General features: G+C 38.5%; 1 protein-coding gene across 1 annotated transcript; it reads left to right on the forward strand.

Moving 5' to 3' along the window:
* Positions 1–6,794: 6,794 nt before the first annotated feature.
* On the forward strand, positions 6,795–14,271 carry LOC149830389 (glycine-rich domain-containing protein 2-like). Its single transcript, XM_090015447.1, has 8 exons — positions 6,795–6,952; positions 7,205–7,322; positions 7,408–7,662; positions 7,940–8,395; positions 9,112–9,647; positions 10,997–11,213; positions 12,163–12,318; positions 12,481–14,271. The coding sequence occupies exons 1-8, from the start codon at positions 6,795–6,797 to the stop codon at positions 14,269–14,271; spliced, it is 3,687 nt and encodes a 1,228-aa protein (XP_089871573.1).
* The last annotated feature ends 2,809 nt before the right edge of the window (positions 14,272–17,080 follow it).

Genomic DNA, 17,080 nt, shown 5'->3' on the forward strand with positions numbered 1-17,080 from the left:
CACATATGAGCATGCTATAATAACATATAGAGTTTTTTTATTGCCTTAGAGCACATATGAGCATGCTATAATCACATATAAATTTTTTTGCCTGCCTTAGAGCACATATGAGCATGCTATAATCACATATTCAGTTTTTTAACTGCCTAAGAACACATATGAGCATGATAGAATCACATATAAAGTTTTTTTACTGCATTAGAACACATATGAGCATGCTATAATCACATATTCGGTTTTTTGACTGCCTTAGAGCACATATGAGCATGTTATAATCACATATTCAGTTTTTTGACTGCCTTAACAGACATATGAGCATGATAGAATCACATATAGAGTTTTTTTATTGCCTTAGAGCACATATGAGCATGCTATAATAACATATAGAGTTTTTTTATTGCCTTAGAGCACATATGAGCATGCTATAATCACATATAAAGTTTTTTTGCCTGCCTTAGAGCACATATGAGCATGCTATAATCACATATTCAGTTTTTTGACTGCCTAAGAACACATATGAGCATGTTATAATCACATATTCAGTTTTTTGACTACCTTAAAACACATATAAGCATGCACAAATCACATATATTGTTTTTTTACTGCCTTAGAACATATATCATTTATGATAGAATCACATATAATTTTTTTTCCTTTGCCTGCCTTAAAGCACATATGAGCATGCTATAATCACATATTCAATTTTTTGACTGCCTTAGCACACATACGAGCATGATCGAATCACATATATAGTTTTTTGCTTGCCTTAAAGCACATCTGGGCATGGTAGAATCACATATAGAGTTTTTCTAGCTGCCTTAGAACACATATGAACATGCTATAATCACATATTCAATTTTTTGACTGCCTTAGCACACATATGAGCATGATAGAATCACATATATAACTTTTTGTCTGCCTTAGAGCACATATGAGTATGATAGAATCACATATAGAGTTTTTTTATTGCCTTAGAACACACATAAGCACATGATAGAATCACATATAATGTGTAATTTATTTCATTATATTTTGTTTATCAATACTGACTATTGTTTTCTTGTGTAGGCTGATAGCGATAATCAACGTAGCGGAGCTGAAGGGACAGATGAAGGCAATGAACAAGAAGACGCATAAAATCTTGGCGATGATTAGAGAACTGTGTTGAAGAAGTTTTATTTTTTTATGTTTCTTAATTGTAATTGTTGAATTGTAAATAATTAAACTTGTTAATTTTAAGGTGGAACGATTAGTTGTTGCAGATTCTTTTTATATGGAATTTTTTATGTGGTTTGTTTTTTATTTACAGGAAATATAAATTGTATCGTTCTCGGTATTTAATTTTCAAATAAATTTTTTTAAATTTTTTTTCGTGTTTGCGACGGATTAGCGACGGAACCATCCGTCGCTATTCATATAAATCTAGCGATGGACTAGCGACGGACGTAAATTTGTCGCCAAGTCGTGGTCACCGTTTAGTACTGACGGATTGGCGACGGAATACAACGCTCGTTAGTCCGTCGCAATTAACGACGGACCTGGTGACAGAATAAATCTGTCGCCAGTTAGCATCGAAAAAATCGCGACGTAAGCATACAGTCGCCTCGCCGTCGCTAATCCGTCGCTATGCCTCTTAGCGACGGATTAGCGATGGATTACCGATGGAATGTGGTCGTCGCTAATCTACTGCTTTGTTGTAGTGGTTGTCGGCCTTTTCTATTGCATTTTCTTAAGATTTTGATTATGAATGAGGCTTTTGCTAACTCACACATTCATTTATTGTTTATCTTGAACCTTAGGGTGTCTACTACCTAGGAATTATCTGACAGGTGTTGAAGAGACCCAAAGAATCTAGGAAAAATAGTTCACATAGGAAAATCTCAACCTTATTGAAGTTACACATCATTATAGTAAGGGAAAAGGTTTCAACTCATACCAGTGATGAGTCCATCACTTCTTGAAAACAGAGGAGAGTTTTTAAAGAAAATCTAAATAGAAATAACCATACTATATGGCAAAAATGGTGCATTTCTATAAATTCTTCACAATGTACCAAATTCGTCGAATGGACAATATTGCATGTTACCAATTTTTTTTTTGCTGGTTTTACCTATTGCCGGTGCAATTTTTTTTATTTTCGCACGACATGACACTAAAATATTACACTGACGTAACTCATCAACAAAATCATAACGAAGGCTGCAAAAAAGTTTGCAAAATTTGAAACAATTTGTGAAACTTGTGATGTGTCTTGTGCGATCACTAGTGAAAATCATAAAATTTGCGAAAGTCTAATAATTATGAAATTCTTGATGAGTATCGCATAAAGTATTGCGAAAGTCTAATATTGTGCAATTTTTTATTCCAATCATACCTGTATCGCGCAATTACTTTTTCTTGTGAAATTTTGTCTCATATAAATGACACTTCATTTCTCAACCCATTTTTTCATATGAATGCCTTATTTTGCAACACCTAGCGTTCTTGTTGTCCCCAACCGGTTATCACCAATCATTCTGGCGATCTTCTGGCGACATTCTGACAACATTCATGCCAATATTCCGGCAGGCAGGGACTTTGCAAAAATCTCTCATCGACACTGGTTCACCAATGGTACAAGTCCTCAAATTTTAGCCCTCCTCCAGCAAGCTTTTTGGTAAATCTCCTGTGAATATTCTGGTAAAACCATAAGCATAAATTGGGTATGGCTCAAAAAAGTAGACCCACATAGGTTAATGGGTTTGGGTTTCAGCTAAAGTCTTGATACCATCGTTATTATAGACATAGTTACCTGCCAATAAAGATTATATAAATTAACATAATCAATTGTTTATTAAGAAGATTATATGCTAACAAAATAAATATAAAATGAATACATCCACACCAACCAAACATTTTAAGTTTGAAACAAAAAAACAATAATATATCATATTCAAAATGTGTCAAATTCAATGTGTTCTCGAGTACTATTTTAGAATTCACTTCAACCCAGCAATTTTCATGAAAAGGGTAATAAGAAGTATAATGAAAAATGAATTAAAGTTTGGATTACTAAAATACAATACATATTAATTTTAAGGGTATCAACATCATAAAATGTTTAATTGAATGTATCATATTTGTCAATTAGAAAGTTTCAGATCGATCAGGTACGAAGCAGGTTCGGGTACAGAGCGGGTTCAAGTGGGTTCGGTTTTAAAACATGGAGAACCATTTGGGTCTGGTTACATAATTGGGTCGGGTACATTCAGGTTTGAATCTTCATTTATAATACCAGAGGCCCGACCCATTTTCACTAGGAGACTATATTTTGAACCTGACACAAACCCATGGGTCCACCAATATGGGTTCTAGTCGGGTATACCCGGCCCAGTTACACCCCACAATGGACATGTAGTGATATACCATATGAAAGAGCTTGTTCAAATGCACCTATTTATCCAGAAAAGAAGGAAAAGTTGGGATACATGCATCGTTTATATTTCCATTAAGTGGGTTCTATTAGGAACTGTTTTATCCATAAACCCCTATGTTATGAAACTAGCTATGAATCAAACTCGATGGACAAGAATAAATTGAGCTTAAACAGACACATTCATTTATACACCCGAAGAAAAATGATATCTCATAGCAAGGATATGAACGTCTAACAAACTCTACTTTTTTGCAATTATTTTTTTTAGATAATCCAAGGAAAAAACCATATTCTTCGCCTATATTGGCTGGCCTCCGGTTGGTAAAAGCCTTAAGGTCCCCTTGCCTACCAGGTAGGGGTGTCAGCGGGTCGGGTTTCATTCAGACTCAGGTGAAACCAAACTTGGACCCGATTTACGAGTAAGGTATGTCTAATTAGGTTCACTATAAGAAAAACCATACCCGGACCCAATAAGAACTACGTGAACCAGACCCATTAAAATCATATTTTTTGTCATAAAGATTTGTGGGTCTTAATCGAAACTCGGGTCGGGTTCAGGTTTGGTATAAAATTTCACAAACTATACCCGGGTCCATGTATTGATCAAACCTTCTGGTCCGAACCTGGGTCTTATTATTTATCACCATACCCGGACCCTATAGGGTCTGGGTTTGTGAGTGCACACAAATATCTCTTAAGAGAAAAAGAAGTACCTTCACTAACATCGGTCTGGTTGGATCTTGCCAAATATGAATCTGAATCCAGAATGTAAACAGTAGATATGAATATGAATTAGATTGAATCTGGATAGAAAATAAATGTGGTAAAATACTAGATCAGGAGAAAATAATACGAAAACAAGCTATTTACTTGTAGAAAAATGTAATCGAGGTGGATTTTAAATAGGATCAATATAAAATACAACCTAAAACATTGATCTGAATTGGTAAGTAGTTCAATTGAAGAAACTGAACCCGATCCTAATGCACATTCAAACCTTACTTAAAAGATCCATATCCAAAGAAATGGCATGCATCACGTTGTTTGGTTTTTTTAATAGTCAAGCTGGGGTTAGGCAGACCCCCTACTACTTAAACAATGTGCCATTTAAATTCCAACACAACTAACAACTCTTTTTGTACTATATCAAAGTTGTCGGTATCGGTCAGGTGTTGTTTGGCCAAAGATTTAGGTGAATCGGCCCGATACTAATTCTCAAGTGAATCGTTCTGAATTGGCTACAAAAATAATTTAAAAAATCATAATGGTGACACGTGTTAAAATCATTAAAATAGTTTTAATTAATTTTTAAGTATTTTTTTTTACATTTATAAAAAAAGTAGCTGATTCAGGAGGTTAGTATCGTATCAATTTTCTACCGATACGATACTCATCGGCCGATTCAGGCTGATACTGACAACTGACATTTAAATAGAATTGTTTTCGCGTATGCCTAATAGGCATGAGGTCCAGTGGACGCTACCAGTTGGGATTGTTAGAAATGATAAAATACAGTACACCACCCTCTCTGCCTTCCTCCTCTCTCTCCCCGTTTAAACACACCCCCCGTGCCTTTAAAAGGGCACAGAGGGCCCAACCCTCTCTGCCTTCCTCTCCTCCTCCTCTCTCCCCGACTGCGCCTCCCCTCTCACCGCCGCCCACGTCCCTCTTCGCTCTCTCTCCTCTCCCGTCGCCGACCTCCTCTTCTTCCTTCCCCTCCACAACTCTCTTCTCCCCTGACCGTGAGTTCGTTTTCTCCTTCTTGAAAGTTAGGGAAGTTGCGTTATCCGACGAGTTACGGATGAGATTCGCGTTTTTTTTTTTTTTTTGCTTCTCTTTAGCATTGTTTAGTAGGACGGCCACCGGAAATCTGAAAACTCGTCGGAACATTCTCCGTGACTACGTGTTTTTCTCTTGGATGTAAATTAGAGAAATGAGCGCGTTCTTGAAGAGAACCGTTATCGAGATTTTTGTTTCTTTAGTTCTTCTTGTCGTTATTACTGAGTAGAATTCGGTTCTGAGTTTGACTTTCAATTGAATCGTTGCGTGCGATAGAGTGACCTCTTTGGTGTAAGCATTGTCCAACTTTCGAAACTCATCGTTCCTCTTGAGTTTTCCGATGATGATTACTAGACGATATTGATTTTTCTCCTTGTCTCCGAATTCTGGTTTTAGGAATCTTAGTTTGAGAGATCTTGAATTTTTTTGCTGAGATTTACATAACTATGCACAATATGAGTGAACATGATGGAAGTTTGCTCCGAGAGTCACTGCAGCTTTAGTGTGGAAAGGCATGCGGTAATCGTGAAATTTTGCGACTGATAATCCGGCGGAAACTTGAGAAAACTGTAATGATAGAATAACGCACATCTGCACTTGCCTTTCTTTTCTGTTTTGCGAAAGGAGGCGCGGTGAAAGAAATTCCAGTAAATCGTTGGAGAACTTCTGAAGAAATAAGGAGCAAAACTTCCAAATCAGGGAGGAAAATTTAAAAAAAAAAAAAAAAAAAACAGCTATGGGATAAGAAATGCGAAACCTGGAGCGAATATTTAAAGAGAACAAATCAAATATCAACTCAAAAGGTGATATATGCGTCTTTTTGAAAAGGGTAGTGAAGAAAAGACGGTGGTATTAGGAGATTCTTATTGTTCCTTTTTTGGCTCTGAATATTTACCTTTTTGCTAGCTAATCTGACGAAATTTCCAAATGTTTCATGTTGTGACTTCCTTAAATCTCTAGAGCGGTCTGCTTTCGTTGTTGAGCTGGAAGTACAGGCTTGAAGACAAAGATAACATAATTATTGCGTTTATTTTTTCTTTGTGATGAGTCCAATCTTAATTTATTTTGATGCAGATCCATTGTAATTCACTTCATTTTGACGTTTCATATCATAATAATTCTGGCATATGCTGTGGTTACCTTCTTAAATTGTTCTGGTATTTCATGTCTTAACTTCAGCTTCTAATGTGGCTTTGTGATGTAGGATTTCTCCAGATTTGGTTCTCCTCTTCCCTTGAAATGGAAAATATTATTATTAGACATTTTTCATATTCATAACCAAAAGATTGAAAACTTTCATGATGATGATGATTTTTCCTTTAGTTTGGTGTTTTTTTTCTTCTTAACGTAACCATTGCTTGTGGATCATTTCCTTTTTTACAAATCGGAGAAAGATAACTGAACCCAAATAACTGTTTTAGAGGGATACAGTTATCGCTTTCCTAAGGACAAGGAGTCCTGGTATATATGGCAGTGAGGTTTAACATGTATCATCCATACATCATATTGCAAAATTATTTTTATTAGATGTTGACTATTGCTATAACCTCCCTCTGCAGAAAGAAAGAAAGCATTTTTCGTCTTTGTTTGAGGAAAAAAAATGGACAATGGACAAGAACTGGAGTGGCTTGAAGCTCAAAGGATCGTAATTAGTCAAGATCTAGTTGCGGTTGCCAAACAACAATTGCTGTTTCTTGAGGCAGTTGATAGAAATCGATGTCTGTATCATGGTCCTGTTTTAGACAGAGCTATCCACAGGTGATTGCTCTTATTTCATTGTAATCTCGTTGTGTTCCTTGCATATTTCTCTGAAACCACATGCATCTTTTTAGATGCACAATCACCTCGATATGCATGAAAACTTCATATTGATTTCAGACAGCCATGTTCAGACATTGTGATGATCAGTTACAGGAGGAATTCACTATATTTTCCTCTCTTCCTCTGCTACAAAGCTGGTTGATAGACTGACTTTTCTGAGTTATGTTTTTTATAATACTGAATTTTCAGGTACAAGAATTACTGGCTTCCCTTGCTTGCTAAGCACCATGAGTCCAAGGTCACGAAAGGGCCATTGGTTGTGCCTCTTGATTGTGAATGGGTTTGGCATTGTCATAGGCTTAATCCGGTAAGCCCTTTAATGACTTATGTTTTTGCGTGTAATCCTTCCGCCGATGGAACTAGCAACAATTTAACCATCGGTCTGTTTGCAGGTGCAGTACAAATTGGACTGTGAAGAGTTCTATGGAAGGACCCTTGACAATCATGATGTGCAGTCTACCGTGAAAGGGTCTTCCAAACAAGAAACTTCTCAACTTTGGGGTAGTTTATATCCAGAAGAACCGTATGAGCTTGATTTATGCTGCTATTCCCAAGAAAATATTGTTGGAAAGGTTTCTGATACTGTTGCATCCATTAGATATGACTTTGTTGCAGCCGTTAAGAGGCAGAGCTCTTTTTCATACCAGGTAACTGCTGTTTCTTTTGTTCAATAGAATCAATACCCTTGAGTATGTCCTTTTTATCTTTGTCTCACCTATCCATGATTATTGGTTTTTAATGCCCAAGGTGGTTTCCAGATAATTTCTTTTCTGTGATCCTTTTTTTACCTTTTCTGCTACCTTTCTCGTCTGTTTGGATCCCGTATTGTTTTCCTTTTAGCTTTCTGGAAGTGTGTTGCACTAATCATTGCAGAGTTTTTATCTCATTAGGAATTGTAAGTTACGTGCCTATTTTTGTGGACAGGTAGCTACACCTTGTATGCATGATGTTCTATTTCTTGAAGAAGCTGTAGCGAGGTATAAGGGCTTCCTGCATCTGATCAAGAGAAACAAGCAAAAGTCTGTGCGGCGATTCTGTGTGCCAACTTATGATATTGATTTGATATGGCACTCACACCAACTGCAGCCGGTTTGTTACAACAAAGACCTGGTTCAAGTGCTTGGGAAGGTATTGGAGCATGATGATACGGATTCTGATCGGTCCAAAGGAAAGAAGCTTGATGTTGGGTTCTCTGGTACCACCAAGCAGTGGGAGGAGACATTTGGCAGGAGGTATTTGCGGGCTGGTGCAATGTACAGAGGCAATCCTCCCTCTCCAGTGGTGGTCAATCCTATCTTATCTGCCTGTATGAATGAAAAGGTTCCTGAATGTAGGAAATATGAGAAGTTCCTTGATCTTCCACAGGTTAAAACCATTCAGGTATTCTTTATATTTTTGCCTCTTCTCAGATTTGTCGTTTATCTGTTTATGCCATCTCTTGCTTTTGAATCTGAGATTTAAGCACAAGTTATGAAAGTATTTGGTTGTGCTGGAAAGTGGACAAACCTTTGTTATCTTGCAGCTTTCATGTACACTGAATAATTTTCTGCTGGTGGCCACATTTATTATGTTCGGGGGTCGCAGGTGGCCCACATGTGTGCTCGTCGGCCTAATCCATACCCTGCTTGATAGCATTAAAAAGGAAAAAGAAAAAGGCCTTTGACAAAAAAAAATGATGAGAAGAACATGGTTTTTTCAATAGTTGGAAAAGTTCAGTCATTTTTGTGAAATAATGTCGATGACCTCATTTGAGATGTCCTTGCACAATTTTATTGATAACATCAAAGGTACTTTCTTCATGTTGAAGTCCTGTTTTAGATTTCAATACTCAAATGGTCTGGCAGCTAAGAGCTGAAAAGAAAAAAGGAAAGAGAAGCGTATAAAAAAGAAGTTTCAAGCAAGTTCAAGCAAACCTTAAATCATTTTGTTATTTACATTTATTCTTATCTCCAGAATTATGTTCAGGAGTTATTAGTGTCAAATATCCTAGTCCCTGCCCTTCCCCAACCCCCTCTTTTTTTTCTCCTTTTGTCCTTTCACCTTCTCCTCCACATGTTTGATTGGTATGCTTAATTCATGTTTATGCTTTCATGCAGGTAACTTTGGAGATTGTGAGGGTAAAAAATCTTATACCAGATCCCAAGGGCTCACTATTTGTCAATTGCAGTAAACACCAACCTGACTTGTTTTTCAGTTCTTACAGTAGAATAGGTATTGAATCTGAAATTGGGGAGAAGCGAGTATCTGCATTCCAGTGTGAACCTAATGGGGAACTTGTTTTTGAGCTTGTATCTTACATCCCTTCTAGTCTTCCTCTGAGTAGGCAGCTGAAAACCATAGGAACGACCTCTGTATCCCTGCAGGATTTGGTTAACTCATCATCATTTTCTGTAGAAAAATGGTTTGAATTGTCAAGTGATGCTGTAGTTGCAGGATGTGAGCCAGTTTACTTGCACATCGCTGTCTCTGTCACTGTTCCAGTTATTGCACCACATGTATTTCACATGTCCCAGTCCGGTCAATATGCATTAAACTCATGTTTCAATCCACTTATGGGGAGGATTCAGCGGCTCAAGTCCTGGACTCGTTTTGTAGATAATAAGGGAAATGAGATTATTAGCATCCAGATGAGGTGAGGCACGAAGTTACTTTTGTGTTTATGTTAAGACTCATGAGCCAGTCAATATTCACAGATATACATGCATATGTGCATGCAAACACCAAAAACACATGCACACACATGTGCGTTAAAATATGCACATGCATTGTCCATATTCAATAGAAGCAAAGTCTCATAAAAGGATAATCATTCACTTGTATAAAGAGATCATATCGTGAATTCAAATTTATTTTGAAGAATGCTAGTCTTTCTTCAAGTAGCATGGTATAGGATCTCTATTGGATAGGGTGGTCTCGAAAGCTAGATTTTAATGCTAAGATTTGTACATCGTCAATGATGTTAAGATTGATTTTTGTATAGGATCAGTCTTTCTTGCTTATGGAACCAATTACTTCTCTCTGTCTCAAGTTTGGATGGTAGACTTCAGCGATTACTTATAATTTGACATTATTCTTTTAGGGGATATCCAGTGCATTGCACAAGTTTATATTCCCTGTAGAAAGGTTCAATGCCTGTTTTCTTGCAAATGGTGAAATAATTGTTATTGAAACATATAAACGTCTCTCACATCTTTTGAGAGGTTAAGCTTACTGGTTTTTCCATCCGATAAATTTCCTCCATAAATGAAGCGCCACCTTAGATATCTTAGGTTAACGTATTTGATTGGTAAATTTAGGATTGACATGATTTTATGCACATCCAACTAATTTTCTACAGTGGGCAAAGACGAAAGAAATTGATAATGTAAAAGAATCATTTTTACCAGATACGTTGCCAGGGTGCTGCAATAGCATGCTGCATTTGGCAATGCATTTACAACCTCTGCCTCCTCCAGATAGCCCTCACAAGTTTTCCGGTAAAAGACTATCTCTTTCCAAATTGTACTCTAGTGCCCCAACTATTTTTCTTCTTGGCTATGAACCCAGGTGCAATGGTGCCCTCTAGAATCAAATTATTCTTGACTCCCCAAGGTTCCGTCTGACGTGGCCTGCCGATGATCCGGTCTGTATTGAGCCTTTCAAAAAGACCTAGGTTTTTTAAAGCTAAGAACTGGAAAGTTTCTCGACTTCTCTGCAGATTTAGTTGAGGAGATAGTGTGAGATTGCTTTAGTTCTTTTTGTAGTCCCCAGAAGATCAATAGTGAGCTTTTGACATGCATAGATATACCATGATTATGATTTGTAAATCTTTGTTCTTCAAAAATTATTTTAAAGAGCAGTATATCTTCGTTCTGGAAGAATATCAAAATATTTCTATCATTGCTTGTTCATTTTTTTTCCCATTTCAAGGGATGATGGTGCTTATTTTCAATTACCAATTTTTGGTACATCAGACGAACATTTTTTCTTTAATCGTCTCAGAAACTTGAAGAAAGCAGAGACAGACAATGCCCATTCCCAAAAGAGAGAAATAGTTGGTGTATCAGGATGTTCAGCGGAAGAAAGGATCCTTGCTAATGAGTTGATTGAACATAACAATCTTACAAAATGGTCATTGATCAACTCTGATTGGTGCCTTCAGCTGGAGAAGGAAAAAGGTGTCAATGGTCACGTTATTGAGTTTCATGGTCGCCGGGTGGTAAGTTTCCTTCCTGTATCTTAATGTAGTGTATAACCCATGAATAAGCCGGCTATATGAGCACTTTCCTTTCTTGGCTCATACCTTTCTTCCAAGCTCATGTGTTCACTTTTTCTCAGCATCTACGTAAAGTTGTTACTATGACAACTCGAATTCTTGGTTCAACAAATTTTGAGAATAAAGGGCAAAGTGTGGTTAAGTCTATTCTTAATTTTGCCATGTAATGAAACTACCCTAAACGAATAACTGCTGCTCTGACATGCAGCAATATGTAGAATTTGTGTGTTTTCCTGCTTCATGTTTGCAACACTAGATTCAATTTTTAATTTGTTCATGCCTGTATAGTTTCCATGGTCCAATCTTATTTACCTGACTTGGTTCAAATTATCGTTGACTTTGTCCTTTGACACAAGTTTGTAGTAAACTGTTTGTCCTTTGAGATGAGTTTTTAATAAACAAAACTTAGTAGTAGTTGAATTTTTTCCTTAAACATGAACATGTAATTCATTCACAGTGATGAACATTTTCTTAGTGCCAAAGAAATAGGTTTCCTCTCTCTGTTAGCTCTTAGTTTTGATATTTATTTTTCTTTTTTTTTCCAATATTTGAGGTGTTGCATTTGAACTGGTTCTTGAAAAACAAATGGGTTGGTGAATTTCCTGCAAGCATCATTATATGTATCATTTCCCTTTGGCATGATCAACCTTATGATTTGCCTCACGATGTTTAACTTGACCATAGTACTTCTTGTTCAAGTTAAAAGATAAAAACCAATATGCTCCAATCTGAAAAAAAACAACAAAAACTTAGAAACAGCATTAAGTTGCATGTGGCTTTTCTTGCTTGCAATATTTTAAACTGTCATTTGGCCTGGTTGACAAAATATTTTGGCTCTTCTCATCGTTGGTCAAATTTGATTACTCACTATGCTGGGTGCTACGTTTAGCAGGTTAAACTCTTCCCTGGTAGAAGGCTAGATTTTGAGCTGGAGTGCTATAAGAAACAGAAAAATGAACAAGACTTCGTAACAGTGGTGGAATTTGCTCCGGAAGATCCATATGGCAAAGCCTTGGCACTGTTTAACTTGAAATCTGGCCTTCTCAAGGTAAGTCCTCCTGTCCTAGATTCTTCAAGGGACAGTATGGATTGCTCATCCATGTATGCTTGTGTATTGTCATTAAGGGCCTGACTACATTTCCCTTTTTCCCTTTTGGATGTTGTTCACTCCTATTATTGTGCAATGATGTATTTTTGTGATCCAACACAGATCAACCAAGAATGGTTTGTCTTGCCTGGAGTTGTTCTTGCCTTTATACTTTCGGATACGTTGAAAAAGGAAGGCTATCACAATTTTTTCACTAACAATAGCGGCACTTTGGAATCTTTGGCATCAGAAGAGGTAGTCACTGCTGAGAAAGGCCAAGACTGCGATGGTGCCTGTGGAAAAGAGGGTGAGACTGTTGTTAAAAGTGGAGTATGTGGTGGTTGCGGTGGAAGCTGTGGTTCAGAACGCGGTAATGCAGTAAGTGGTGGCTACGGTGGAGGCTATGGCGGACAGTGTGGAATGGTATTGAAGAATGGTGGGGGGTGTGGTGGGGGTGGCTGTGGTGGAGAGTGTGGCATCATTACTGGTTGCATGTGTGGTAGTGGGAGGTGTGGCGGTGGTTGTGGTGGCAAGCTTGAAAGTTTTATATCAGAAAAGAGTGGCGGATGTGGTGGAGGCGGCTGTGGCGGGCAGTGTGGTATTAGTACTGGGGAGTCTGGCAGCATGTGCGGTGGTGGGGGGTGTGGCAGTGGTTGTGGTGGCAAGCTTGAGAGTGACATATCAAAAAGGAGTGTCGGATGCGGTGGAAGCGGTTGTGGTGGGCAGTGTGGTATCAGTACTGGGGAGGAGTCTGGCAGCATGTGTGGCGGTGGGAGGTGTGGCGGTGGGAGGTGTGGCGGTGGTTGTGGTGGCAAGCTTGAGAGTGGCATATCAGAAAAGAGTGGTGGATGCGGTGGCGGCGGCTGTGGCGCAGAGTGTGGTATCGGTACTGGGGAGTCTGGCAGCATGTGTGGTGGTGGGAGGTGTAGCAGTGGTTGTGGTGGCAAGCTTGAGAGTAGCATATCAGAAAAGAGTAGCGGATGCGGTGGAGGCGGCTGTGGCGGGCAGTGTGGTATCAGTACTTTGGAGTCTTGCAGCATGTGTGGTGGTGGGAGGTGTGGCGGTGGTTGTGGTGGCAAGCTTGAGAGTGGCGGAGGCGGTTGTGGCGGGGAGTGTGGTATCAGTACTGGGGAGTCTGGCAGCATGTGTGGTGGTGGGAGGTGTGGCAGTGGTTGTGGTGGCAAGCTTGAGAGTGGCATATCAGAAAGAAGTGGCGGATGCGGTGGAGGCGGCTGTGGTGTGGAGTGCGGTATCAATACTGGGGAGTCTGGCAGCATGTGTGGTGGTGGGAGGTGTGGCAGTGGTTGTGGTGGCAAGCTTGAGAGTGGCATATCAGAAAAGAGTGGCAGATGCGGTGGAGGTGGTTGTGGCGGAGAGTGTGGTATCCGTACTGGGGAGTCTGGCAGTATGTGTGGTGGTGGGAGGTGTGGCGGTGGTTGTGGTGTCAAGCTTGAGAATGGCATAGCAGAAAAGAGTGGCGGATGCGGTTGTGGCGGGGAGTGTGGTATCGGTACTGGGGAGTCTGGCAGCATGTGTGGTGGTGGTAGGTGTGGCAGTGGTTGTGGTGGCAAGCTTGAGAGTGGCATATCAGAAAAGAGTAGCGGATGCGGTGGAGGCGGTTGTGGAGGGGAGTGTGGTATCAGTACTGGGGAGTTTGGCAGCATGTGTGGTGGTGGGAGGTGTGGAGGTGGTTGTGGTGGCAAGCTTGAGAGTGGCATATCAGAAAAGAGTGGTGGATGCGGTGGAGGCGGCTGTGGCGGGGAGTGTGGTATCAGTACTGGAGAGTCTAGCAGCATGTGTGGTGGTGGGAGGTGTGGCGGTGGTTGTGGTGGCAAGCTTGAGAGTGGCATATCAGAAAAGAGTGGTGGATGCGGTGGAAGCGGTTGTGGTGGGGAGTGTGGTGTTGCCTTTTAAATCAGCAAAGAACCTGCTTCTGTAACCTGGGATTAATGCAGATCTGTTTCGTTTTATCACTTGTTGTCGATAATAAGAAAACCAATCGTTGTGGCTAGTAAGTGGTTATGTGTCAACTATGTGTGAGACTTGCCTAAAAGGTTTTATATGCTTTGAAGATATTTAATTCAAATAATGACGTTATCATCTCCTTATCGATGGGATGATAAACGTAAAAGGTTGTGTTTATACTTATTGTTGTTAAATGAAGTTATATACTTCACTCAAAAAATAAAAAGGAAAATGAAGTTTGAGACATAAATGATGGGACCAATTTCATTTATTAGGTGTTTCACTTGTGGAAATTAGCATAAAATGGTGTTGCGATCTTGTTCGATGAAATCATACAATGCTTTGTGGCTGCAACAATAAATTTTGATGCAACCGATTTTACTGTTCTGATATATTTTCTACTCAAGTCCAACTGAGGCTTATCCTAGCTTGCTTGAAAAAAAAAAAGAGAAAAAGAAAAGCTGCAGATTTTTAATGCATCTGGTCTCATGAAGATGACCTCTAGATGAGTAAAAAATGCTTTCCCTAGTTTCAATGCAAGTGGTTGCCTGAAGTTGCAGTCCTGAATTACTGACATTTGTGTGGTCTGTTTTTTAAGTCCCACTTGAAATCTGAGGTTGGTGGGAGGGTAAGACATGGATGGAGAATTATGACAACCGTGAAATAATGTAAAAATAATGCAATTACATGAATTATGAGATTTTTTACTTTTATTTATCACATTATATATTGGTTTTAAAGATATTTATAAAATATATTTTTTAAAAAACATGTAACTAACATTTTTTAAATGACGTATTTGTCTTAGTTTTTTTATAAAAAAATTCTTATTTAAGTGAAATGCGCAAGAAACACACAAAAAATGTGTTTTGCAGACAAAATCAATAGGTTTCTCATATGATGGAAACCAAATTTCTTGCGCGATAACTGTGTTTCCCATGAGTTTTCCCCAAGTTTCCATTTTGAGTTTTCTGAGATGTTGGGTTTTAGTGCACCCCGCACCTGAATGTGCCGCTTCATCTGTTGTTGAGCTCCATAGCTGACAGGTTGTATCCCAAAGATGGAAGGTTGTCAAGTGCAGATGGAGGGCAGTCATGTGGGAGCGCACTGAAAGTGTGCAATGTGATTGCACCTGATCCGCCCCATTGTTTTTCTTACCATATTTGTAGTAATCACAGGCACAAGCTATCTAGAGCTCAAGTATCTCAAGTTAGATTATCTATGTTCATACACAAGCTTTTGGGGATTTTAAGACACCAAAAGATGTCATAATCAATGCCCAAGGGTAAACCCTATTCACTGTGTCTTCTTTGGTTGGGCCCTTTTCTTTCTGGAGGTAGGTATAATTCAGGAATTCTCCAACATGGTGAACTTGAAAATGCTGAGTTTATGAGATGCAACGCTTGGAAACAACAAAGAAACTTGCTATGAATGTGACTATTTTCATTGGTCAGAGTCATCTAGGGGCATGGTACCCTCCTTTGTTTTAGACCATACCTTGCTCTCCTCGCCTAGTGGATATGAGGCCGCAGAATGTGTGATCAGCAGAAGCAGAACCAATGTTGTCAAGATCGAAATCAAACTTGTATTGTTTGGCCAACGATTTGTGTGTATCATCTGAATCGGCCAAAAATAATAAAAAATACGTGTCAATTAGAACATGACACATGTTAAAACCATTAAAATAATAATAAAAATTTAGTTTTAACATATTTTTTACATTTATTAAAAAATAGCTGATTTAGGTTAGTATCATATCGATTTTTTGGTTATTGTATCGCTCGATACGCACCACTGATACTGACAACATTGGGCAAAACCATGTTCAAGTCTCAGAGAAGTTAATCCTTGACATGTTTGGCGCTGCAATCAGCTTAACCCTGTTTGCATTCCTAGACATTTTCATGTCTTTACGCTGTCAAAAGTAACTTGAATAAATTGAATGAAAAAACAATTAGAATTTTCTCAAAGCAAGTATTGGATCTGTTACAAATATGATAATACATAAATGCACACGCATAATCAATTTAACAAGAATTTTTTATTTCTTGTTAATTAAGATTTTTGTGTATTATGAACAGTTGTGTTTTTTAGTTAAAAACACATCTAAACATGAAAATTGTTTAAATAAAGCATATAGATCACATTTATGGGCTTAAATGATGCAAAAAGCATATGCAAGTGTGCTTTTTAAAAGAGTTTGAGATTGTCAGGGACATAAATGGTCTTGAAGCTAGGCGGAGAATGTTCTAGTCAATTTTTGTTACTAAGTTAAGCTTCGACCAAAAAACATGGTTGAAGTTGATTTTTGCTTGAACTAAACTGATAGATGTGTTTATTTATCAGAGTTTATACAATAAAAAAATATGTTGGAACTCATAGAGGGAGGTTGCTTTGCCTAAGTCTGACCTGATGAATGCATTCAACATGATCAAAATAATAGGAATCAACCCTTGAATTGCATTTCTTCGATGTAAAAGTATAATTTTTTAACTTGGTATATAGTAGGCTATTGATTTTTTAACCCTCAGACAATCCATCATACACATCGGAAAAACATGATCTAAGGCTCGGTTTCTACTAAATCGAACATGTGGATCACATCTGTCGGGTTAAATGTGAAAAAAAAAGTTTTTTCACTAAGGGTTCCTTTTGTGTGTGTGTGGACAAAGCCTAAACTTTACATGTCATTTGTACCGGCTGGCATGTTCTCTATATACGCCCCTTTGGTCGCAGAAGTACACAGTTCATACCTAAG

Source organism: Nuphar pumila, chromosome 8 (assembly GCF_984573655.1).
Source record: "Nuphar pumila chromosome 8, dmNupPumi1.hap1.1, whole genome shotgun sequence".
Taxonomy (NCBI): Eukaryota; Viridiplantae; Streptophyta; class Magnoliopsida; order Nymphaeales; family Nymphaeaceae; genus Nuphar; species Nuphar pumila.

Excerpts from the sequence above, each read along its gene's own strand:
- LOC149830389 (XM_090015447.1), top strand. The coding sequence starts at position 6,795 with ATGGACAATGGACAAGAACTGGAGTGGCTTGAAGCTCAAAGGATCGTA. Across the intron at positions 7,663-7,939 it reads AGAGCTCTTTTTCATACCAG|GTAGCTACACCTTGTATGCA; the intron begins GTAACTGCTGTT and ends TTTTGTGGACAG. Across the intron at positions 11,214-12,162 it reads AGTTTCATGGTCGCCGGGTG|GTTAAACTCTTCCCTGGTAG; the intron begins GTAAGTTTCCTT and ends TACGTTTAGCAG.